The sequence below is a fragment of the Callorhinchus milii genome, unplaced genomic scaffold, assembly GCF_018977255.1.
Source record: "Callorhinchus milii isolate IMCB2004 unplaced genomic scaffold, IMCB_Cmil_1.0 Scaffold4, whole genome shotgun sequence".
Classification (NCBI taxonomy): domain Eukaryota; kingdom Metazoa; phylum Chordata; class Chondrichthyes; order Chimaeriformes; family Callorhinchidae; genus Callorhinchus; species Callorhinchus milii.
Genome location: NW_024704745.1, coordinates 68,203,936 through 68,227,316, shown reverse-complemented (window position 1 = coordinate 68,227,316; position 23,381 = coordinate 68,203,936). Strand labels below are relative to the sequence as shown.

The 23,381-nt window shown below is 45.1% G+C and overlaps 1 protein-coding gene across 3 annotated transcripts in view; it reads left to right on the top strand.

Annotated features, from left to right (window-relative positions):
- LOC103183267 (spermatogenesis-associated protein 13) overlaps positions 1–23,381 on the top strand; it is an 83,946-nt gene that overhangs the window by 19,866 nt on the left and 40,699 nt on the right. For 2 of the 3 annotated variants that reach the window (XM_042333910.1, XM_007900640.2), the window contains exon 2: positions 11,910–13,757. In XM_042333910.1, coding sequence (XP_042189844.1) covers positions 12,060–13,757 — 1,698 coding nt within the window. In that variant the 5' untranslated portion in view covers positions 11,910–12,059. Of the gene's footprint in view, positions 1–11,909; positions 13,758–23,381 lie in introns of those variants that run through there. The other variant, XM_007900642.2, reaches the window with a different exon arrangement.

Below are 23,381 nucleotides of genomic sequence, written 5' to 3'. Positions count from 1 at the left end.
GAGTCGTCGCGTCCCAGCTCCGCTCCTTTCTTTCTTGCTATTCCCTCTTTGAACCCCTCGAATCCGGCTTCAGCGCTGTTCACAGCACGGAAACAGCCCTGGTCAAAGTCACTAATGACATTCTGAACATCTGTGATCAGGGCTCCCTCTGCATCCTTGTCCTCCTGGACTTCTCTGCCGACCACTTCATCCTCATACACTGCCTCTCCTCTTTACTTAATCTTCGCAGACTTGCCCTTGCCTGGTTCGATTCCTATCTCTCTCACCATCTCCACTTTGTTGCCTCTAACAGTTTCCCCTCCAGCCCCCGCACTGTCATGTCTGGCAACCCCCAGGGCTCTGTCCTTGACCCTCTCCTCTTTAATATCTATTTCGCCCACAAATATACGGTCAATTCACTTTACAATATAATCTGTGAAGCGATTTGAGACATCTAGAAGATGTGAAAAGCGCTATATTAAATGCAAGGATTATTATTATTATTACGTGCTCCCCCTTGGTGACATCATCCACAGACATGGGGTCAACTTCCACATGTATGTGGATGACACCCAACTCTATCTTTCTGCCTCCACTCTCAACTCCAGGACCACTGCCGCCCTGACAGACTGCCTGTCGGACATCAAGTCCTGGATGAGGGCAAATTTCCTACAGTTGAATGTGAACAAGACTGAGGCCCTCCTGATTGGCTCACGCCAGCGCCTCAGTACCTCAGGCTCCACCAACATCAACCTCCATGGTTGCACACTTCAACTCACAAAGCCGGTCAGGAACCTAGGCGTCTTGTTCGATCCTCAACTGTCTTTTCTTCCCCACATCCAAGCCATGACCCACTCTGCCTTCCCTCACCTCTGTAATATCACCCGACTCCGCCACTACCTCACCCCTCAGGTCACTGAAACTCTTGTTTATGCCTTCATCACCTCCAGGCTCGACTATGCGAACGCCCTGCTTGTCGACCTTTCCAACTCCTCCCTCCACAGGCTGCAGATAATCCAGAACTCTGCAGCCCGTGTCTTTTCCCGTGCCAAACTCCGTGACCCCATCTCCCCCATTCGCGCCTGACTACACTGGCTCCCTATCCTTCAGAGGATCCAGTTGAAGATCCTGGTCCTCACCTACAAAGCCCTCCATGGCCTCACCCCACCCTATCTCTGTGACCTCCTAACCCCCTACCAACCCGCCCGCTCCCTCCGCTCAGGTGGCTCTGGCCTGTTCCACGTCCCCCGACCCACCCGCCTCACCATTGGCAGGAGAGTCTTCAGCCACTCTGCCCCCAACCTCTGGAATTCCATCTCCCAGTCACTCCACCTCACCCCCTCCTTAGCCTCCTTGATGTCCCGTCTCAAAATCCTCCTCTTCGACTATGCCATCAGTCACCCCCTTCCCCTCCCTTCTCCCCCCCTGACCCCAGCTCAGGTCTGAAATGCTGCACACTGTCCAGCGACTTGGGACATCCTTCCGACGTGAAAGGCGCTATACAAATCTGCTGGTGCGGCGGCGTGATAATTGCCATAACCAGAAAGTTGCACAGGTTTTTAAGTGCCAATTTGCAACCTGGGGAAGGTCTCTACAAGCCAATGGACACTTCTCTGCCTGTGCACATGGGCTGAGCTTTGCACTCCCCCATGAAGCAGGGCTGCCTCCCCATTCCATTGCCATCAGAGGTAGAACTGCCCAGGAGGTGCCTATGGAAGCCTTTCTGTGAGCCTTCAATCCTCCAAAGGCAGAGAGTGCTCCACTGTTGGGGCTGGCGGTGGTGACAGTGAGGTTAAAGTAAATGGGGCATTGACCTTTGCAATGAGGTTGCAGCTGTGAGCTGTTTTATGTGCATGTTTGTGTGTGTGTTGTGTGTTATCCATTATGCCTTGTTTGTCGCTGCTTGTTAACTAGACCATTGCTTGTATAAAATGTGAGTTCCCGCCTGCTGGGACTGGATTACAAGGTTTACTGGCTTGGGGCATTTCAATGTTGTACACGCAGGCTTGTAACTGGAGTTTAATGCCATTCGCCTTGGGCATGGTGATGCCAGTCTTCTATTTAACGCGGTGTGCAGTTAGTCTGGGCGATCCTGTCACTATCTGAAAATAATAACAACAATATTCCTTGCATTTGATGTATCATGTCTTCAAGACGTCTCAAAGTGCTTCACAGAGTATACTGTAAAGTGAATTGACTGTATATGTTGTGGGTGAAACCCTGAAGAGCTCACCTTCAAATGTGTGCACTGGAAAAATGCTGATTTAATGATAACAATAATAATAAAATAAGAAATAACAATAATATGTGTGGAAGTTTCAGTCTCGTTTGGATACTCTTGCGCCTGGTGATGGGTTTCTATATGTTTCAAAACCAAAAACTGAGCAATAAAAGCCTGTTTCACCCTTAATACTGAGATAAAATGAATATTTTGTATATATCATTTATTTTTTAATTGCCTAATTGTTAGTCGAAATATGGGTGAGGAGCAAGGATTGTGTGAGTCATACTGCAGCAGTTTCTACAGTACTTGATGTAATTAGTCCAAGATTCTGACAATCAGCCTGACAGGCAGTGAACATTCAATATACTTTGTTCACATTTTGTCCAGATTTGTCAAAGTGCTACTTTCCACACTGTACGTTACAAATCGTTGCAATGGGGCCAGGTAATGACTATGACTTCAGAGAAGGGAAACCTGATGTCGGCTTACCTTCTCATAGCTTGCTGTGCAATCTGTTTGCCAAATGAGTCATCCCAGCACGTTCCGTTGTAATGAAATAAAATTTTGCTTCAGTGCGATTTCAAGGTTGTGTGAACTGTGCATTTTCTGTGTCTGTGCTTCTGGGAGATGAGGGGAGGTAGCAGGATCTTCTTGGGACTGAGCTGGCTTCCAGGTGACGTGCTTGGCAAAGAGATGTTAGAATCAAGTTAATCTTCAGTGGCGGTTTCGGTAGTCCTGTTCCTGAGCCCGGTGGGTTCACAGTACTCTAGGGCACTGCTGATGCTCGACCCGCCCACCTGGCTCATCAGCGGGACTTTGGAGGGGCAGACTGGAAAGAGAGATTCTTCACACTTGGCTCCTGTTAAAAATATAAACCAGAGCTATAATGGTTAGGGTGGTCCTAGCTGGATGAGCAACAGCAAGTTTCTCTCACCTCGGGTTCACGTCCCATGTTATAGCATGATCTTATCATCTTGGCTCACACCAGTGCTGTACTGGGCGAGCACTGCATTGTCACAGGTGCCGTCCTGCAGATGAAACGTTAAAATTAGGTTTTGTCTGTTTTAAGTGGATGTTAAAGATCCCATGGCTCTACTTGAAAAGAGAAAGGTGTTTCTTCTAGTCTTGGCCAACAATCCCCTGATAAAAATTGGTCACTCACTTCATGACTGTTTGTGTAACATTGCTATGCACAAATTGGCTGTGGTCTTTGTCGACAAATGCTCATACATTGCACTTCACAGAAATTTTGTGTTGATGTTATCAAATACAAGGAGAATTTGGTCACTCGATCCACAACTGGGATCTTTAAAGTCCACCTGAACAGGCAGATTGGGCCTCGGTTTAACATTTCATCCGAAGGAAGAATATTTTACCCCATTTTATACACATTTTCTGTATTGCATAAATGTTAGAATAATAATAATCTTTGCATTCGATATGCAGTCTTATCACATTGACCATCTCAAAAAGCTTTGAGGAGTTTTCTGCAAAGGTGTTCGTCAATCAGCCAATTTGCTTACAGCCAGCAATGTCCTACAAAGCTTTACTGCTAACATTGGGAACCTGCTTAGGATGGATGGCCCAATGCTTCAAATCTTTTTATGGCTATTCATATCTTTTATGGCTTCTTTTTCCTTTTAGGAAGGATCTAAACTGTTTGGTTACCAGGAACCGATGAGAGTTGAGTTGGGTTTCGTCTGAGGCTGGACTGGACAGAAATTGCCATGAAGTGGATTGGAATACTGAATTTTATACCAGGCAGATTGCTATTGAGGGGAATGATACAATAGTATTTAAAGAGTATGGGAAAACGACAGGAGAGTGGAACTAATGGATAACTCTTTCAGAGAGCCAGTGCTGTGGGCTGAATGACCTTATTCTGTATTGCAAATTTCTGTGATTCTAATTTCTATGAAGGTGCCTCTGCAATATCAGGTGATCTTACCAACATAATAAATAGAGCCACTAGAAACCTAGCAACATGCCATAGCGACAGTGTGCATTCAGTTGTGTCTCCACCCCTCGAGACAAGAAGTACAGACTAAGCAGGTCTCAGTTTCATATTGGCAAGTGGTGAGAGTTCTCTTAGTCAGACTGGGTTGTTGCTGTTAATGCCTCTGAGAGGCTAGAAATCATCCAGGCTTGGATCCTAATGTCGAGTGTTATCCAGTGACCCAATGTGTGTGACTTATCAGGTGAGGACATAACCAAATTTTGCTGTGATAATAATAATCCTTGCATTTGATACAGCAGCATATCACGTCTTTGAAACGCCTCAAAGCACTTCACAGAATATACTGTAAAGTTGATTGAAAATATATTTTGTGGGCAAAACGCGGCAGCCAATTGACAATGATAATAATAATAATCCTTATGTTGGGAGGATATCTCCATGCACTTCACAGGATTCACTGTAAAGTTCATTTTTGTAGGTGAATTCAGCAGTCAAGTACACAATCACTAGACTTTACAGTATATCTGTGAAGTGCTTTGAGACATTCTCCCAACGTGAAAGCTATTTGTTAAATGTAGGCTCTCTACGAAGCTACCTTGCATAAATGCAAGTTGTTGTAATTTTTTATGTGTCGGGTAACGATATTGCGCCTAACTGTTTGTGGGACATTGCTGTGCACAATTGGCTGCCGCGTTCGCCCACAAATATACAGTCAATTCACTTTACAGTGTGTTCTGTGAAGCTCTTTGGGACGTCCTCCCGACGTGAAAAGCGCTATATCAAATGCAAGGATTACAAGGATTATAACTGTGCCATCTGAGATGCTACCTGGTGTGAAGGGCGCTTTATAGACGGAACTTGTTGTTGCACATGGAATATTATCCAGGGCTTTAATAAACTGGGGCAGTAATAAGACAACAGGGACGAAGTTGTCTCTTGCAATTTAATTCTATTTTGTCACAGGTCCTTTCCTCTGTGGCCTAAGGAGTCCTGTAGCATATTGGTTAGAGCACTCGCCTCGCAAGCGAGAGGACCCAGGTTCGATTCCCGGGCAGGGTGAAACCTTAAGCAATTTTCCTTACAAACACGCCTCGCTCGCCTCCACTGGCTTCCCATCCTTCAGAGGATCGAATTCAAGATTCTCATCCTCACCTACAAGGCCATTCACGGCCTTGCTCCCTCCTACCTCTCCGACCTACTATTCCCCTACCTACCTGCCCGTACCCTCCGTTTCTCTGGCTCCGGTCTGCTCCACATCCCCCGCCCCAACCGCCCTACCATCAGTGGCCGGGCCTTCAGCCTCTCAGCCCATAGGCTCTGGAACTCCATCCCCCAGTGCCTTCGCCTTGCTTCTTCCCTTTCCTCCTTCAAGGCCGGTCTCAAGACCTTTCTCTTTGACCGTGCCTTCAGCTGCCCTCTCGACTCTTTACCCCCTCCTCGCTCCCTCCCTTCCTTCCCCTCACCCTGACCATTTCTCCCCAGCTTGGGTCCTGACCCAACTGTCCAGCGCCTTGGGACATTGTTGTTGTTTCTACCAACAGTAAGTAGGAACCCAGTTGTTAGTTGATTGGCTCTTTCCAGGAGTAATAGACCCTCCAAAAAAAAACATTTTGGTCACTTAATCCACGATTGTTTGTGGGACACTGCTGTGCACAATTGCCTGCCGCGTTTCGCCCACAAATTATACAGTGAATTCACTTTACAGTATATTCTGTGAAGCGCTTTGAGACATCTCCAAAGTCGTGATAAGGCGCTATATCAAATTAAAAATTATTATAGTATTATTTTCAAAGGTTTCAACAACAAGATTACATTTATATAGTGCCTTTCATGTCGGGAGAGTTAAACTGGAAGAGTTAAACAGTAAGCAGATGGCTGCATCTCCCCACTCCAACCCTCTTTGGGCTGCTCTCCTTGCAGGCAAAGTGTAAACCCAGCGGCAGTCACACTGTATATTGGGAAAGGCACTATACAAATGTAAGTTCCCTGATGTGAAAGGCACTATATCAATGTAAGTTGTTGTTATATGCCATTCATGTTAGATGCCATGAATCAACACCGAAACTCCCTCCCCTGAAGGCCTCAATTTATGCTGCCTTGTGGTTCCATGGGCAATAGCAGTATCGTGCTTGAGTGGACATTCATTGGGTGTGAGCCCTGTGACCATCGCTGGACAATTTGACCTAGAAGCGGGGTAGGATGGGAGGAGAGCAAGCGAGCGAAGAGGGGTATTCATAGCTGAGTGTGATCTTTTTCTTGTAAACTCCTCACATTAAAACAAATGGTCATGACCACAGCAATGGTAACTCGGTGGATGCTTCTGCTGATTCTTAACAAATGCAATTTGTAAAGGATTTGGGGCCATTAGCTTTCTGAGCTGTGCAGAGTTCCCATCAAAACCTTACTATCCTAGATATAGCTCCTATACATATGGGAATTCTTTCCTCCCTGGTATTTACTAGACAAAGGGAAAGTTCATTTACATATAAAGGCGACCCAACTGACACATTAACGCCTCATTTAGAACAGTTGCGGTAATGGTCCATTAATTTATAACCTTTATCTGCACTCCACAAGTCAGTGATAGACGAATGACATGTTTATTATTACTAGTTGCTTCTGCTAGGATCCTACCGTCCACAGGGGCAGAAGCCAAAGCTGAGGCAGCATCATTGCACCTGTGTTGGCATTATAATAATAATAATATAATAATCCTTGCATTTGATATAGCGCTTTACCACATTGTTGGGATGTCCCAGCACTTCACAGAATACACTGTAAAGTGAATTGACTGTATATTTTGTGGGAGAAACGCGGCGGCCAATTGCACACAGCAATGTGCTATGAACAGGGATTGAGTGACAAAATTATTATTATTTTTTTGAAGGGGTTATTATCCCCAGATACCGATCCGCCAGTCAGCTAACAACCGAGTTCCTACTTGCTACTGGGTAAACAAAAGTGTGTGGATTAAGGAAACTTACTATTTTCTGGGCTATTAACTGACATCTCCTGATGTAAAAGAAACATTTTAAATGAAAGAATTACTATTTCTTGAAGGGGCATGGGGATTAGGAGAGCTTGTATGATTCCTATTATTCTAGGATTCTCATTCTCAAATTCTGCAAAACATAATTCTTCACCAATTCACTTTCACCCCATTATCGGTGAGATCACTCAGGGCAACTGACAGAAAGCAGGCTTTCCAGATGTTTGTAAATGGAGAGAGGTTGGACATGAAATGACACTTGGAAGGAAACTCGTTTGTTGTGGACAGATTCAAAGGGATGCACGGCTGGAGTTAGAAGGAGCTGGTATAGGTGGGTGGGGGTGGGGGTTAGGGCAGGATTCTCAGGCTTGTAACTGGAACTCAACACAGGGGGTCATTCATGCATTCTGTAACAACACGTCATTGTCGTGATCCACGGGGAGATCACAGAGAGTCTGTGCCACAAGCAAAATCATGACTCCATTAGAACGTGTCAGTGGCTGGCAATACAACACAAGACAAGAGTTGAAATTGGTGATAGCGGGGAACATGGCATGCAAACAACTTTCACAGCTGCAAATGGATTAAATTGATCAAACTCATTGTGTGATAAGAGGAAGTTACAACTGGCTCATAGTAAAAATAATAATAATAACAATAATCCTTGCATTTGATATAGTGCCTTTCCTGACATCCTCTTGCCATTGGAAGGTGTTAGACAAAACGTACATTGTTGTTCCTGCATGAAACATAGAATAGTTTGATCTAATTTGACAAGTTAAGTGCACACTTTGAATGTGCAGCACTCCCTTTGCTCAAAACTTGTTAAATAAATAAACTTGAAATAACCTTTGCTCACATTTTAATTATTCTGGCAGGGATGTTCCCCCCCTCCCCCCCCCCCCCCCCCCGCCCCGAAAGAGTATGGATATTTCTCTAGCTGCTAAATAGATGGATGGTCTGTCCATTGCAGCCAGTAAAAGGCCATTCACGCTGGGTTTAATTTCCCAAAGTTTTGTCTTAGAGAAAACAGCAGGGTCACAGTGTCAGTCTGAGTGACAAAGGGGAAGAGCCTTTAATTATTTCCCTTTATTCAGAAGACTTTTTAAGCCGCTTGCTTGGTAGAAGTTGGCCCCTCTTTACATACTGACTGTACACAAGGAATTGCTTCACTTGTATAGGTATCAGAGAAAGATTCTGGTGTGTTGTGTTCGTTTTGCCTCCCTTGTGCCTTCAGAAGTTGACAGGCTATCTTTCCATCCGTAGGTCAACAAGCTCAAGTTACTGTTGTAACTCAACTTTTCCTTTTATGTTACTTCTCTCTCTCTCCCTCCTCCTCCTCCCTTGTGTAAGGAGACACATTTGTGAGGATCTTTCTAATGACAACTTTACTCAGTGGATTAAAGGCGGAAACTAGCCCCAAGCATCATACAGCAATAATACTCTCTCCCCCAACTCCTCTTTCTCTCTCTCTCTTGCTCTTTTGTTCTGTAGAGATGTGATCTCCCAAACAAACAAACAGCCACTCAGTCAGTCAGTCAGTGACTGGCTGCCCTTGGTCTGCAGTCGCTTGGTGTCTGGCTTGCTGTTACTGAATCTCGCCTGTGTTTCCCACCTTGGATCTTCCGTTGTGCCTTTCCTGAGGATTTCTTCCCCCTCACCCTCCCCTTTTCTCTGCCGAGAAGCAATGAATTTTCATTTTGGGTTTGGGGACCTTTGTGAACTGAGCTATTGTGTGGATCTGGTCAGACTGGTTTCTGTGATTTAATCTGCTTGAATGCATCAAAGAGGTAACTGTTTAGCCATCTTTTAGCAACGCGTACGTGTGTCCTGTATGTTTTTCCCAAGTTGCCCAGGTAAGGTGCCTTGCTTTTTCCCTCCTTGCAGAAGGTAAACAGGTCCCATCCCTGGCTTGGCTTAAGGTAAATAGCCTAGAAGCTTCACTATTGACAGCAGGTGTCTTGAGAGTTGACAAGCTCTTGAAATAATAATAATCCTTGCATTTGATACAGTGCCTTATCATGTCTCAAAGCGCTTCACAGAATCTATTGTAACGTGTAGTGATTGTGTATTTTGTGAGAAAAACACGGCAGCTAATTGCGCACAGCAGTGTCCCACAAACCGTCATGGATTGAGTGACCAAATTATTATTAATTTTTTTTGGAGGGATCGCTTTCCAGGGGTTAACCCCAGAAAGCAATCCGCCAATTGACTAACAACCGAGTTCCTACTTACGGCTAGGTAAACAGAGGCGTTTGGACTAAGTATCACTGATTAAAATAAAATGCCCTCTTCACTCTGCAGCCGTGTTTGCGGGGAAGGGGCCATCAGTACTTCCTTTTCGCTATCAAGTCCTTTAGCTGAAAATAACGCATTGGTACCTAAGGAACCAAATTTTCTTCTGTCACTAACAATTGCTGCCTTGTTACCAGTGATGCTGCTTTACAGGACACCATGAGCACAAGTAAGATGAGCACTGTGTTCCTCAGCTTCAGCACTACAGAACTGCTTTGCACGTTAATTGTATTTCAAGACGGCTCCCGGGGGGAATATTTGTTTTTATGTGTCAGCTTGACTCAGCTGGAAGCTTCCTTGCCTCTGTGTTCGAAGGTTGTGGGTCCTGAGCTCACAGTCCAGGCTGACACTCCAGTGCAGCACTGCATTGTCGGAGATACAAATATGTAGATTGAGGGGAAATAGCCTAACTGGAAACAGAGCTGTGTATCCTCAGTGAACCCTCACTTATCTTATCAGTATGTGGTCCTCTGAAAGGTTCAGTGACCTGCTCTAAACATAGTTTCGAAATTGGCCTCTTTTCCTCTTTCTCTCCTCTCCCCCTCCTGTCTCCTCTCCCCCTCCTGTCTCCTCTTCCTCTCTCCTTTCTCCTCTTCCTCTCTCCCCTCCCTCTTCCCCTCCTCCACTCTCCTCTCCTCCTAGTGCTGAATCGTAACCAAGGTAGAGCTATGCTGCCTTTAACTTTCTAACTCTTAAATTTATGCCATCTGGTCACTGATAGTCACTGATGGGATTTAAAGTGTTAATTACAGTAAACTTCACACAAGTCATATCACATTTAACATGGCTTAAGTATGAGTTACATCAAACTTGCACAGACTATAAACTCTTCAATGGGACTTGGGCAGAAATATGACTCAGGCAATTATATCATTTATAAAGATCAGATTTATGCGACTTTTACTGTGTGACTTAAACTCCAACGTAAAAAAATTGTACACCTGATTTTTGTGATCCTGAATGTGCTGGGCTGTTCAGGGAAGTGGGGGGCAGGACTTGAAGGAGGCTAAGGAGGGGTCGAGGCAGAGTGATTCGGGGATGGAATTCCAGAGGTTGGGGGCAGAGTGGCTGCAGGTTCTCCTGCCATGGAGGGCTTTGTAGGTGAGGACCAGGATCTTCAACTGGATCCTCTGAAGGACAGGGAGCCAATGGAGTCAGGTGAGAATGGGGGAAATGGGAGTGCGGGAGAGGACACGGGCTGCAGAGTTCTGGATCATCTGTAGCCTGTGGAGGGAGGAGTTGGGAAGGCCGACAAGCAGGGTGTTTGCATAGTCGAACCTGGAGGTGATGAAAGCATGAACAAGAGTTTCAGCGGCCTGAGGGGTGAGGTAGTGGCGGAGTCAGGCGATGTTTCGGAGGTGAGGGAAGGCAGAGCGGGTCATGGCTTGGATGAGGGGAAGAAAAGACAGTTGAGGGTCGAATAAGACACCTAGTTTCCTGACTGGCTTTAGTCACTGCAATGAGATGAAGAGCGAGAAGTGAGAATCAGCCTGTGTACTCTGCTGCTCTAACAACAACTTATAATAATAATAATCCTTGCATTTGGTACAGTGCCTTTCACGTTGAGTGGACGTCCCCAAAGCATCTCACAGGATATACTGTTAAGTGCTGTGACTGTGTTTGGTGGGCAAATTTAAACCCATATACCACTCTTCATGTAGGGTAACCTCTTGAAATTGTTGAAGGCAGTGGAATGTTGGAACCGAGCCAGCCCTCTGTGACGGTCTCGGTCGTCCGATTCCCGAGCCAGGCGGGTCCGCAGTACTCCAGGGCACTGCTGATTACAGCACAACCAGACTGGCTCATTGGCTTGACTTGGAAGGGCAGAGCAGTCACGGGGGGCATAGAACCATCCCACTCAGTTTCTGTTAATCCTGCAAGCCAGAGCCTTAATGGTGGTCTGAGCTGGACAAGCGGTGGGAAAGCGATTACAACCGATTACACAGTTCTGAACATGCACAGCCCAGCACACATGTGTCAGAAATCCGGCTGAGCAAAAAAATAGAGAAGATCACAGTGATAGGGAGGTGCTTGGGAATGAAATGAGTTGTATTTGAAAGCAAAGAGCTTCAAGGAATAAAACGCCGGACAGCATTGTGGAGGGTGATTACCTGGAACTGAAGAAGAAATAGAGAAAATGTTTTCTTTTTGATTGCGCAATATCTGTAGCCATCCCCAATATCCCTGGTAGGTCAGGGTATTAAGGGATCTGGGGAGAAAGCGGGAAATTGGAATTGAAGGGATTAGTTAAGGTACAGATCAGCCATGATCTAATTAAATGGCGGAACAGGCTCGAAGGGCTGAACGACCTCCTCCTGTTTCTGTGTTCCCTACACTTATGACTAAGAGACGAGAGGGCTATCAACTGAACCAGGCTGACAGCTAAAGCAATGCCTCTCCTTTGTGAGTGAATGTATGAAGAGGTTTACTGAAGTGCTCTGTCTCTCTCTCTCTCCTCTGTGTAGGTAGTCCAGTCCAGCGAAGTACTGACCTCCCACAGTACTTGTGCGAACGATAGGAAAGGAGGTCAAGCCGAGGTGGAGTCTGTCGATGAAAGCAGCAGCATCGAGTGGATCAGTAGCTTTGAACTTTTTGACACTTACGGGGATGGCAACATGAAATCCCTCCACAATGGATGTGCGAATGGGGATGTTGATCCCTCGTTACCAGAAGATAATGTCGATCCCGGGATGTTCCGCAATTCTTTTTGTCAGAAGGTAGAGAACGTTTTTTGTGATCACAGCAATGGCGACGGGCAGGGAATGGAGTTGGAGGAGAGGCAGAACCCATCCAAAATCCTACGTTTCTTCTCCACGCCTAAAAAGCGGAGCGGTTGTGGCTCAGAAGTCAGGCCCGGCTCGGACGGCAGACCCCGCTCCATGGTGCTGATGGGAAGCACTCCCAGCTGGAATAGCTTGTCCTCCTTAAGGAAAATGGGCTCCTTCAAGAAGCTGAAATCTTCGGTGTTTCAGGGCATCCAAGCCCGAGAGGACGCAGACTTTATAAACGGGGACGGTTTAGCGAATGGTGCGCAGAAGCACATGCAAAACGGACATGTGTTGCAGGGGCAGGAGAGGTGCCCTCCCTCAGGCATGGCGCAGGACGCTGCTCACAGCTCAGCGGAGGACTTTGCCTCCGAGGGCTCAGATGACGAAGACGCAGATGAAACCTTCCTGCGTCACACCCACCGGTCCCGCAGCATCCGGCGGGCGTACGGTGTGGGGCGGATCAACCTGCTGGACCACAGCAAGCCCCCCATCCGCGAGGACTGCCCCACGTCCCCACCCCCCGGGGACCACCGGGAGCCGAATGACCACGAGGCGCCGGACACGGACCGGGAGAACCACAAGGTTATTTACAGGAAGAGCAAGAGCACCGACAATCTGAGCTTCTTCAAGAAGAGCTCGTTTAAGAGGAAATCGACCTCCAACCTGTTGGAGTTGAAAGTGGCCAACGAGAGTGAGAGGCTGCAGCGGACTGTGAGCACGTCCTCGGCAGATTCTGACAAGCTCACTGCCAACGGGGCCAGGAGATCCAAGCGGTGGAAGAGCCCTATCAGGGCCCGGGACTTTGACCGAGTGTTAAAACTGGTGAGCAATGTGGCGGACGTCACAAGGAGGCGGGAGAGTCCGACGCGGGGGCCAACGGGGGCGAGGAGCGTGGCTCGGCCCAGCAGCAGGCTGCACGACGATTACTCCCGCAGGGTTTCCAGCACCTCGGAGAGCGAGAGTCGCAGGTCCGCCTCGAGAAGCAGGGACCAGCCCCCTTCCTCGCCTGCCCCCACCCCCACGCTCCCCAGCCAGGCCGATGCTCGGAGTGCTTCGGTGCAGATCGAGAGGTCGGTTTCCTCACCGGAGCTGAAAGCCAGCAGGGCCTCCCCCTGTTTGAACTTGAGCCTTGGGACCCCACACAGTCCATTTGCCTGCTCCCCGCTCAGCCCCTCTTCCAATGAAGTCTTCTCCCCGAGCCCAGGTGAACTAAAAAATACGAACTGCTTTACGTTCGACACTGAACAGCCCGGTACTCCAGCACGGCCCACCGCTCCCAAGCCCCAGAGTCCCAGTATCGAAAAGGTCAAGCACAATATCACTTTCCATTGTCCGAACCGCCATAGCAACTTGTCGCTCAGCTCCATGGACAGCGATGGACGGGCCGAAGGCGGCACCTCGAAGCCCGGGAAAAGCCCTGTGTTGTTTCAAGATCTAGTGCAGACTGTCTATTGCGACGATGGCAATGAGGACAGTGGGATAAGCAGCCATTCCCAGCTGAGTCTGAACACCAGCGCTTGTGGCATGGAGGAGAAAAAGGAGGAGGTAGGATTGAAGGCATTTCTCTGCTGATTTTTAAAACTTTTAATTTGCTTTGTCTCCTTCTCTCTCACCAACCCGCCAGCCAGTGGTCCACAGGTTACACTGTATACAGAATGCATGCACTCGGAGAAAGTTACTTGCAAACATACTTCAGAATGGGGTTGAAAGAGGAAATCTCCTGCACTTCATGCCTCACGAGAGAGTTCTGTCCCAAGGTTCCCTCCCTGTCCTCCAATCTCCTGATCGCAACCCCCAGCTAGGGGCACATCTTGGAGTATCCAGCATTTTGGGACATTCTCCCGATGTGAAAGGCTCTATAAGAAATGTAATTTGTTGTTGTCTCCTCAGAGCTAAAGCCTCACTGTGACTTACACGGAATTCCCTACCCAAAATATACACAAGGCTTTTTTTTTCCTGGGGGCACTTTTTTTAATGTAGAAGGGCATCCTTTTCCCAATAATTTTCTTCTGTATCTCTTCTCCAAATTTTGCACACAAAAAAATGACAGATATTGTGCGATATATTGTACTTTTTTTTTTGACACATGCAGAAACCCATCACCATGCTTTGAGCATCCAAACCAAACAGAGTTCCATGCATTCCACCAACACGTGGAAATTCCTGAAGTGTTTATTGCAATGGAATGCACACTCTTCCTGGAGCGATGCATCCTGTTTACCTAATTTCAGACTGTATTAGGTGCAGATTGGCAAGAACCAAGGCTTGGGGAGCCCAAAGTATGCTTTGTGGATACTGCTGGAGTCTAACCAGCTAAAACCACATAACTTGCCATTGATATCGCTGTCTGGCAAACTTTCCTGCTGCTTGTTCAGCTAAGACTACCCTACTCGCTTTGGCTTGTATGGTTAAGGAGAGCTGAATGGGAACAGTCCCTACTTCCAGTGATTGGTCTGTCCTTCCAAGTCCTGTTGATGAGCCAGGATGGCTGTGCTGTCATCAGAAGGGCTCTGCAGCCAGTGTACAGGCTTGGTCACTGTGACATCAAGATCCTAGAGATAATATAAGGTACTTAATGGCTTAGAAAAGTAAACCTAGAACAATCCTGTACTATTGGTCACCAGGAAGGTTTTCTTTATCCAGAGAGAAATTAACAACTGCAATAGATTGTCAAGAAGGGTGGTTGAGGCCAGGACACTTACTTATATTTTTATGTTACATATTTTACATTTATAAAACCGCTTGATGCTGTGATGGGAGGACAGTAGGGTTGGTAGAGATTAGATCGAATGGGCCGAAGGGACTTCTTCATCCAAGCCAATCTTGTGAGATACACCAAGACGAGAGGTAACAGGTGTAAGTAGTGTTGCAAAGGCAATTTTAGGATAGACACCAGGAAACAATTATTTACATGGAGGACGGTCGACAGCTAGAATGTGTCATGACTAAGGGTGGCTGAGGTTAAGACACCAAAATCATTTTAAGAAATTGTTGGTGCTGTGATGGAAACCCGGAGGATTGTTATACCACGAGGATGAGATCAAAGGTGCCAAAGTGCTTTCTTAAGCCAAACATCTCCTGTGATCTTGTGAACCACTCTTCTCAGAGATGTGTTTATTAAACTAATGACTGGTATAGAATTATGGATGGCAATCGTAAAGTGAATTATTTTGGCAGATGTACAGTATTTATAGCAGTGGTGCTTCTGTACGACAGCATTGATGTTTCAACATGGATTGAATCTGGAAGTTGCAATTTATTGAAGTGTGGCATCCTGCGCTACAGTAGGTTAAACAATAGTTGAAAGAGCAATGTTCTGTCATAATCAGGTCATGACTGTACATTTTACTTATTAACACTGCACAATACTTCGGGTCAGTTAGGGGTGTTCAATACATCCTTGGAGTCTTGTTTCTTCGATACTACAATAGAGCTTTGTTATTAAGCAGGTTAATTTGTGGTGTAGGACCTGCCCATATCTAGTGACTTGCTCACAATTACGCATTCAAAATGGACTGATGCTGCCTTCCTTGCACTAGGCTTCCTTTTTAATGTGTTTCTGTCTGCAGTTTCTTTGTTTCATAATGATCCTTCTTTTTGATATAGTGTCAAAAGGTCTCAAAACACACTTCACAGGCAATTGCTTATTTAATCTGGAGGACTGTAGACCAGCTCGCAGGGAAAAAAACTCCCTTCTCTTTTCAAATAGTGCACCTGATGATACCCCCATCTCATCTGCCCCACTCTGTGGCATTCCATCCTGGAGTCCCTTTGACCCACCCCTTCATTTGCCTCCTTCAAGTTCTGTCTGAAAACCTTCTTATTTGATTGCTCTTTCGACCATCTCTCCCACTACCTTGGCCTCTACCTAATCATTCACTTCAGGTCTGTTAATGAAATATTGCTGTTCACTAACTGACCGCTGTGCTTGTCTACAAATACATGTTACCTGCACTTTACAGCAATTACCTGTGAAGCACTTTGAGACACTTTGACACTATATCACATCCAGCTTGTGGCAAACCTTGGATTATCCAACGCCTTGCGACGTCCTCCCAATGTGAAAGGTACTATAAACGTAAAATTGTATTGTTTTGAAAGACAACACCTCTGACAACACAGTACTGCCCTCACCTTTAGGTAAACTGTAAGCTTAAAATTACAATTTGGGGCTTAAACCTACAACCCTCTGACCAGAGGGCGAGTGCTTCAAACTGAGTCAAGCTGTTTTTCTATTGGTTTCTCAACCAAGAGAACATTGTAGCACAAGGCCATCAAAGCAGGAATGTTCATTTGGATAACAGATCAATGTGGGTGCATCCCTCTACACGATGGAGCAATTAAGATATTTATATAACTGACTGGGCACTGTACTTATATGATGTAACTGTGAACCACTCACAGCAAGGTTTGTGCATCGAATGATCTGTCTCAAATCCCTGAGACCTGTGTGGTTTTAGGTAGATCTCACCATTTGTTAACACAAATACTTCCTGAAAACACACACCAAAATCATTTCTAACTCCATGAATTTCAGCTGAGCTGAGATTTATTCTCTGAAAGAAAACTCAGCATCATCTGTTTAATACTATGTAGCATAATAACAATTATTAACTTAGCAGACCTGGCCTGCTTGGCAGTCTCGGCAGTAATTCGATTATGAAATATACAGTCACCACACTCCCAGGAAAATCCTGTGAAATGCATTAAGACACTTCGATAAGTTATATCATATGCCAGAATTATTATTATTTCTTTTTGAAAGAGCAACCAACTAGTCCTTCCCCACATCAGAACCCTGACCATGACCACCTTCCTCTACCTCTTTCACATTGCCCACCTCTGACCGTACCTCACTCCAGACGCAGCCGAAACATTCGTCCATGCGTTTGTTACCTCCTGACTCGACTTTTCAAATGCCCTCTTGGCTGGTCTCCCCAGCTCTACCAAGCACAGGATCCAACTGATCCAAAACTCTTGCTGCCCACTTACTCACTCGTACTAAACTCCATTCCCCCATCACACCAGTTCTAGCCAGGCTTCACTGACTCCCTATCGCTGGACGGATCAATTTCTAGATCCTCACACTTGTTTTCATAACCCTTCATGCCCTGGCATCTTCCTACCACTCCAACCTGCTTACCCCACAACCCACTGCCTCCGCTCGACTGGCTCCAGCTCCTGGATGTCCCTCGTGCTCTCCGTCCAACCATTGGTGGCCTCGCTTTTAGCCACGACGCCCTGAAACTCTGAAACGCTCTTCCTCTATCCCTCCGCCTTGCCCGTTCTTTCTCCATCTTCAGGTCGCGCCTGAAGACTTTCCTTTTCAACCACGCCTACGGTCACCTCCCACCGACTCGGCATTGTGCTCCGCCACTATCAAACACTCTGGGACACTTCCCTGTGTGAGGAGTTCTATATAAGCAAGTTGTTAAGTGTTGTTCTAGTCCCACTCCCCGCTCTTACCCCATAGCCCTGCAAATTTTTCTTGTACCTATCAAATTCCCTTTTGAAAGCTATTATTGAATCTGCTTCCACCAGCCTTTCAGGTAATGCATTCCAGATGTAGATGTGTAGGGCTTGACCTCATAACATTCTGATTCTGACAGTGAAACAAGAGAGCCACACAAACACCTTTCCATGACATGATTCAAGAAGGGAAGGCAGTTTTGTTTCTGGCCATTAATCCTCCACATACATTGGTCATTCACTTGATTGCTGTGAGCAAAATGGCTGACGTGGTTAGTGCCAATAAATAATAATTTGTGGTGACAGCAGTTATTTTGAATCGCATGGAGACATTTCGACGTCAAAGATGCTCAAATAACACAAGTTCTCATTCACATCCCGCATTGTTCCCCACCCACCTCCATTGTTTTACTTTTTTCTAGATCGGTTTTATCAAACGGGTGTTAACCTGGCTCAGTTAGTAGCACTTTTCCCTCTGAATCAGAAGGTTATGGGTTCAAGCCCAACGTTGGGACTTGAACTCACATAGTCTAAACTGACACTCTGGTACAGCGTTGAGGGAGCTCTGTATTGTTCGAGGAGCTGTCATGGGTCACGTGTGGTTTGGACTAGAGGGGGCTCAGCTTCCCACCTCCCCTTCCCCTAATCTATCTGCACTAACCTGTTTAAGAGGAGCTGGGAAGGGAAAACCTAAAGGAGGACTATAGGAAAGCCTTCAGAAACCTGAATTTCTTTTGCCATCTGCTGGTGAATTTTGGTTCAGTCATTTCTGCAGAATAAACCGGATTTTGTTTGCTGTGCAAACACTGCCTCATACTGTTGTCAGTGAGGCACTACAGAAAAGTTCCTTTTAAACTACAGTGACGTTTGGCGGCCAAAAAGCTCTCTAGCAGTGTAACTACTGCACGGCTGCCAGTGAAGGTGCTCTATAACCTTGTTTTAAAGGGGGTTAATAATCCCTCCAAAAAAAGTAATAATTTAAAAATTAATAATAATTTAGTCATTCAATCCAGTACAGTTTGTGGGACACTGCTGTGCGATATTGGCTCCTGCGTTTCGCCCCACAAAATATAAAGTCAATTCACTTTACAGAATATTCTGTGAAGCGCTTTGAGACCTTGAAGACATGATAAAGCTTAAGGATTAAATGCACGGATTATTATTTTTCCAGGGAATTTCCTGTAAATCGGCCATAATCTCGGATTTGAAACAAAGTCTGCCTGGCATACAGGGGATTCCATTAGACTGTAATGCCTAACAAAGAAAATCCACTAAATTGCATATCTGATGGTAACCTTCAAGTCCAGTAAGGAGGCCTGTTCCAGACACTGCCATTATCATTGCTGTGTCATCTGTTTCAGCCCTACTACAAATTACAGTGGCTATACCTACAGGAAAGGAACTCTTGTGAAGCACTTTGAGATGTTTCAATGGAATGATAAAGTGCTATTTCAAATGCAAGGATTATAAGCATGAAATTGCTTTTTATGTGTTTATATTTTTATTTATATTAGTGATGTAGAATCATCAAAGTTTACAGCAATCTGATTCTCCAAATGAGCTATTCAACTGGGTCAGTCAGTGGCACTCTCTTGGGGTTCAAGCCTCATGTCATAATAATAATCCTTGCATTTGATTTAGCGCCTTATCACATTGTTGCGACGCCTCAAAATGCTTCACAGAATATACTGCAAAGTGAATTGAATGCATATTTTGTGGGCAAAACATTCCAATGCAGTGCTGGCGTGTGCTACTTTGTGGAAGATGCTATCCTTCAGATGAGACATTAAACTGAGGTCTCATCTGCCTGGTCAGACGGACTTTAAAGATCCGATGACTCTACTCAAAGAAAAGGGAGTCTCTCCCGCGATCCTGGCACCAGATAAAACTATTGTTACATAAGAATGTAAGAACGTAAGAAACAGGAGCAGGAGTAGGCCCCTCGAGCCTGCCCTGCCATTTAATAAGATCATGGCTGATCTTCTAACCTAATTCCATTTGCCTGCCGTATCCCCATATCCCTTCCCTTTAGTTTTTAAAAAAATAGTTTTGTTGTGCGGTTGGCTGTAGTGTTCTCCTCCAAAAATACACTTTATAGTGAATCCTGTAAAGTGCTTTGAGATGTCCAGCGGACCTCAAAGGCTAAATACCAAATGCAAGGGTTACTATTATTATAATGTAACAGCAGAGGCAGATTCAGGTGTGACATTATTTGTCTCCAGTTCGGTATTTTCAGCTCCAGGAACTGCAATATAAAAGTGGCTTTATATAATATCTCCTGCCTCAGAGTATGTCCCAACCAGGGGTACAGCAAAAGTTAATGTAGTGGCTTGAAACTGCTGGCAGCTCAATATGATGTTTCAGCTGATGAGAATGGATTACTTTGTCCTTGACTGATACTGTGGACAGGGAGTCAGTTCACTGTTCTGCCCCAGCCTTGAAGAGCTTATGGTCAGGTGTAAAGGTTAGAATGTGAACTGTTCCTATACAATTGGGTCAACTCTGTTTAACTCTTTATGTTGTGAGTGAGTGACGGTGAATTTGTCATGCCGGTGACTTTAAATAGTAATCCTTGCATTTGATATTAAAGGAGTATTAATGATATTTCATTAGGTGTCCTGGCCAACAATCCCCAAATAAAATTGTTCATTCACTACATGGCTGTTTGTGGATCATTGCTGAGCACAAATTGGCTGCCACGTTTCCTACAAAGTACACAGTCAATACACTTTACAATAAATCTTGTGAAGAGCTTTGAGACCTGTTCCTGAAATGAAAGGTGCTAATCAAATGCAAGGATTATTATTATTTCTCAGATTCGAGATTGTTGCTTACTTTTATCACACAGTGAGTTCCATGTGATTTGTGTTGCTGCATTTATTTCTCTTGGAATGGGAGGTTTACATAACTAATGGTATTGTTGTGTAACCACTGCAATGACGTCAAGACTTGCTCACACACAAAATGTCATTGAGAATCTGCCAAAAGGTCAGAGGTGTATCATGGCACATGCAACTTAATGCACATATCATAATGAATAAAATTGACAAACTGAAAGCAGATCACTGTTGAGGGTGTGATGTAATTGCATTTAAAGGGTTAGGGGAAAAGACAGGGCAGTGGGACTAAACGGGTAGTTCTTTCAGAGAGCCAGCACAGGCGTGATGGACAGAATGGCCTCTTCCTGTGCTGTAAATTTCAATGATCCTACTTTATATTTGTGATTTTTGTTACCCATCTAACAGTATTGGAGGCCAGGATTATTAACAATAATAATTATTAAGCAACTTTGCTATTGGTCAAAAGGGAAAATGCAACACAAACTTCTGCTATGTGCAACAGCTAATGTCTGCTAATTGTTTGATGGCGTCACGATGCTCCTGCTCTGCTCTTTCCGAGATTAAATTGTAAAAAAGTAAATATGCTTTATGCTTTTCAAATTTGTTTACTGGGCACGTAAAGGAGAAAAACAAAAACCCCAGAAAATGAGCGCGTGGCTCAAGAGGCTCACGGCTCCAGCACTGTGTGTTTTTCAAAAGCCTCTAAAGGTCTTTCAGCGATCAAACCACTCAGCTTTGCCCTTGGGGAGTGAAGCTGTGTCAGCAGCAGTGACCTGGAATACTATAGCCTGGGAGTTGTACAGATTTTTTAGGCTTTCACTGAGGGGAAAATGACCTACATCATCTCTCAGTGGTTGAATGCTCAGTACGCTTTCAGGTTGAAAGGCTAGAATAAGAGCTAATTTAACTGTCTGAAGTTATCCAAACTCAGTGCCAGGAAGCAAATTGTTTCATTATTGCTGTACCCATTGAGTTCCAGTGTGACATTGTGATGCCATTGCAGTAAATATTCTGGTAAACACAGGCAGGTCTCTAGTAACCATAGGAAGTAGGAGTACTCAAATCTCCTGAACCTCGGTGGCATGCAAGTGGCTGGCAGCAATTAATATATCTAAAGTTTATTTATTTATGAGACTGTTTCAAAGTTAAACCTTAACTAATTAACTCCTCCAGTACTTGGGGTGTGTTGAGTAATGTTAGATGATTATAGAGGTAACATTTATGGCATTTCGTAATACATTTAATGCGATTGAGGTAAAATGTGAGTTAGAGCAGCACGTTAATGAACATTACTGGTGGTTCAAGCTTGCTAGACGTCCCTCATAAGGATTGCAATTTTTCTTTTGAATCCCATTGTTTGGGGATTTTAATGCCCCAAACCCTGGGATCCTGAGGTGCTAAATCTTACCTTAGAAAAATGCCGGGAACTCGGCAATAGAGTCAGCTCTGCACAATCACTGACTCACCTCCCTCCCTGCCTACCTCAGTAACAGAGCGACCTGACAGAAAGAGTGACAGAAACAAGTCAGTAACACAAACAGGTACCGAGAAAAAACACTCTGTACAACACAGAGAGAAAATAGAGACATAACACAGAAGGACTGAAAAAGAATTAGTGGCACAGAGGGGGATGGAGAGAGTGAGATGCATACAGAGATAGGCAAACATTCACAGAGAAACTGGACAAGGGTCTTTGGCATAGGGAAGCGGGAGAGAAAGAGAGTCAGTGACATACAGGAGAGGGACTGACAAAGTGAAAGATCAAACACTGATAGCTAAACAGATGAACAACTCAGCAACGGACAGACAAACAACTTTGCTGCTATATTTTATATTTTTAATATAATTGTGAAATCCGATGATTCTTTTTGAAAAATACTGGGATTTCAGGAGCAACATTTACATATGGGATCGGAATTCCCAGGATTGCAACCCATAGTCCCTCATCTTGTCCACTCCCCAGCACTTCCCTACACAAGCTACAGACCTTGTGTCCTCTCCTGCACCAGGCTCCATGACCCTATCATCCCATCGTTGTTTGGCTCTATTCACTTCCCAACCCATCAGATCAAGTTCAAAATCCTCATTCTCACCTTCAAATCTCTCCATGGCCTCACCACAGAAGGTCGCCAAAGAGTTTTGTCTCAAGGTGGCAAGTGCCAACGTTTAGGGACCCCAGAATGTGCATTGGAGTACTTCTGGAGTCTAACCAACTAAAACAGTTTGTAAACACTGGCAGGCTCAGGCCCTAGAGGCAGTGCAGAGGAAAGCAACAAAGATGATACCCAGTGTTAGAGGAATGAGCTAAGAGCAACGATTTGACAAGCTGGGGTTCCTTAGTCTTGAAAATGGATGTCTCAGAAGGAATCTTAAAGGTATATAAGATTTTAGATGGAATTGAGAAAGTAGATTCAGAACAGGTTTTCAGAGGCACTGAGACAAAACGACAGGACATGGGTTTAGAGCTGCGAAGATCAATTTCAGAACAGACACCAGGAAGCATTTCTTTACCCAGAAGGTAATTAATGGCCTGAATAGGTTTTTGAGAAGGGTGTTTGAAGCCATGTCACTGGATGCCTTTACGAAATAGATTGATAGTGTGATGGGCAGGTGATAGGTTGGGTATTCTGTAAGGATGAGATCAATTAGGCCGAAGTTTGGTTTGGTTCATCAGTGCTGCCTCAAGTATATAAGAACATAAGAAATGCTAAACAAAAAAGCAAGGTCTATTTAGTTCGCCTTCCACCTTCCTGGCGGTCACAGTGAGAATTTTTGCAACTACCTATACATTATATCCCATAATGTTATTTCCTAAAAGAAAATCATCTAATCTGTGTTTGAAAGAATCAACGCTTCCTGC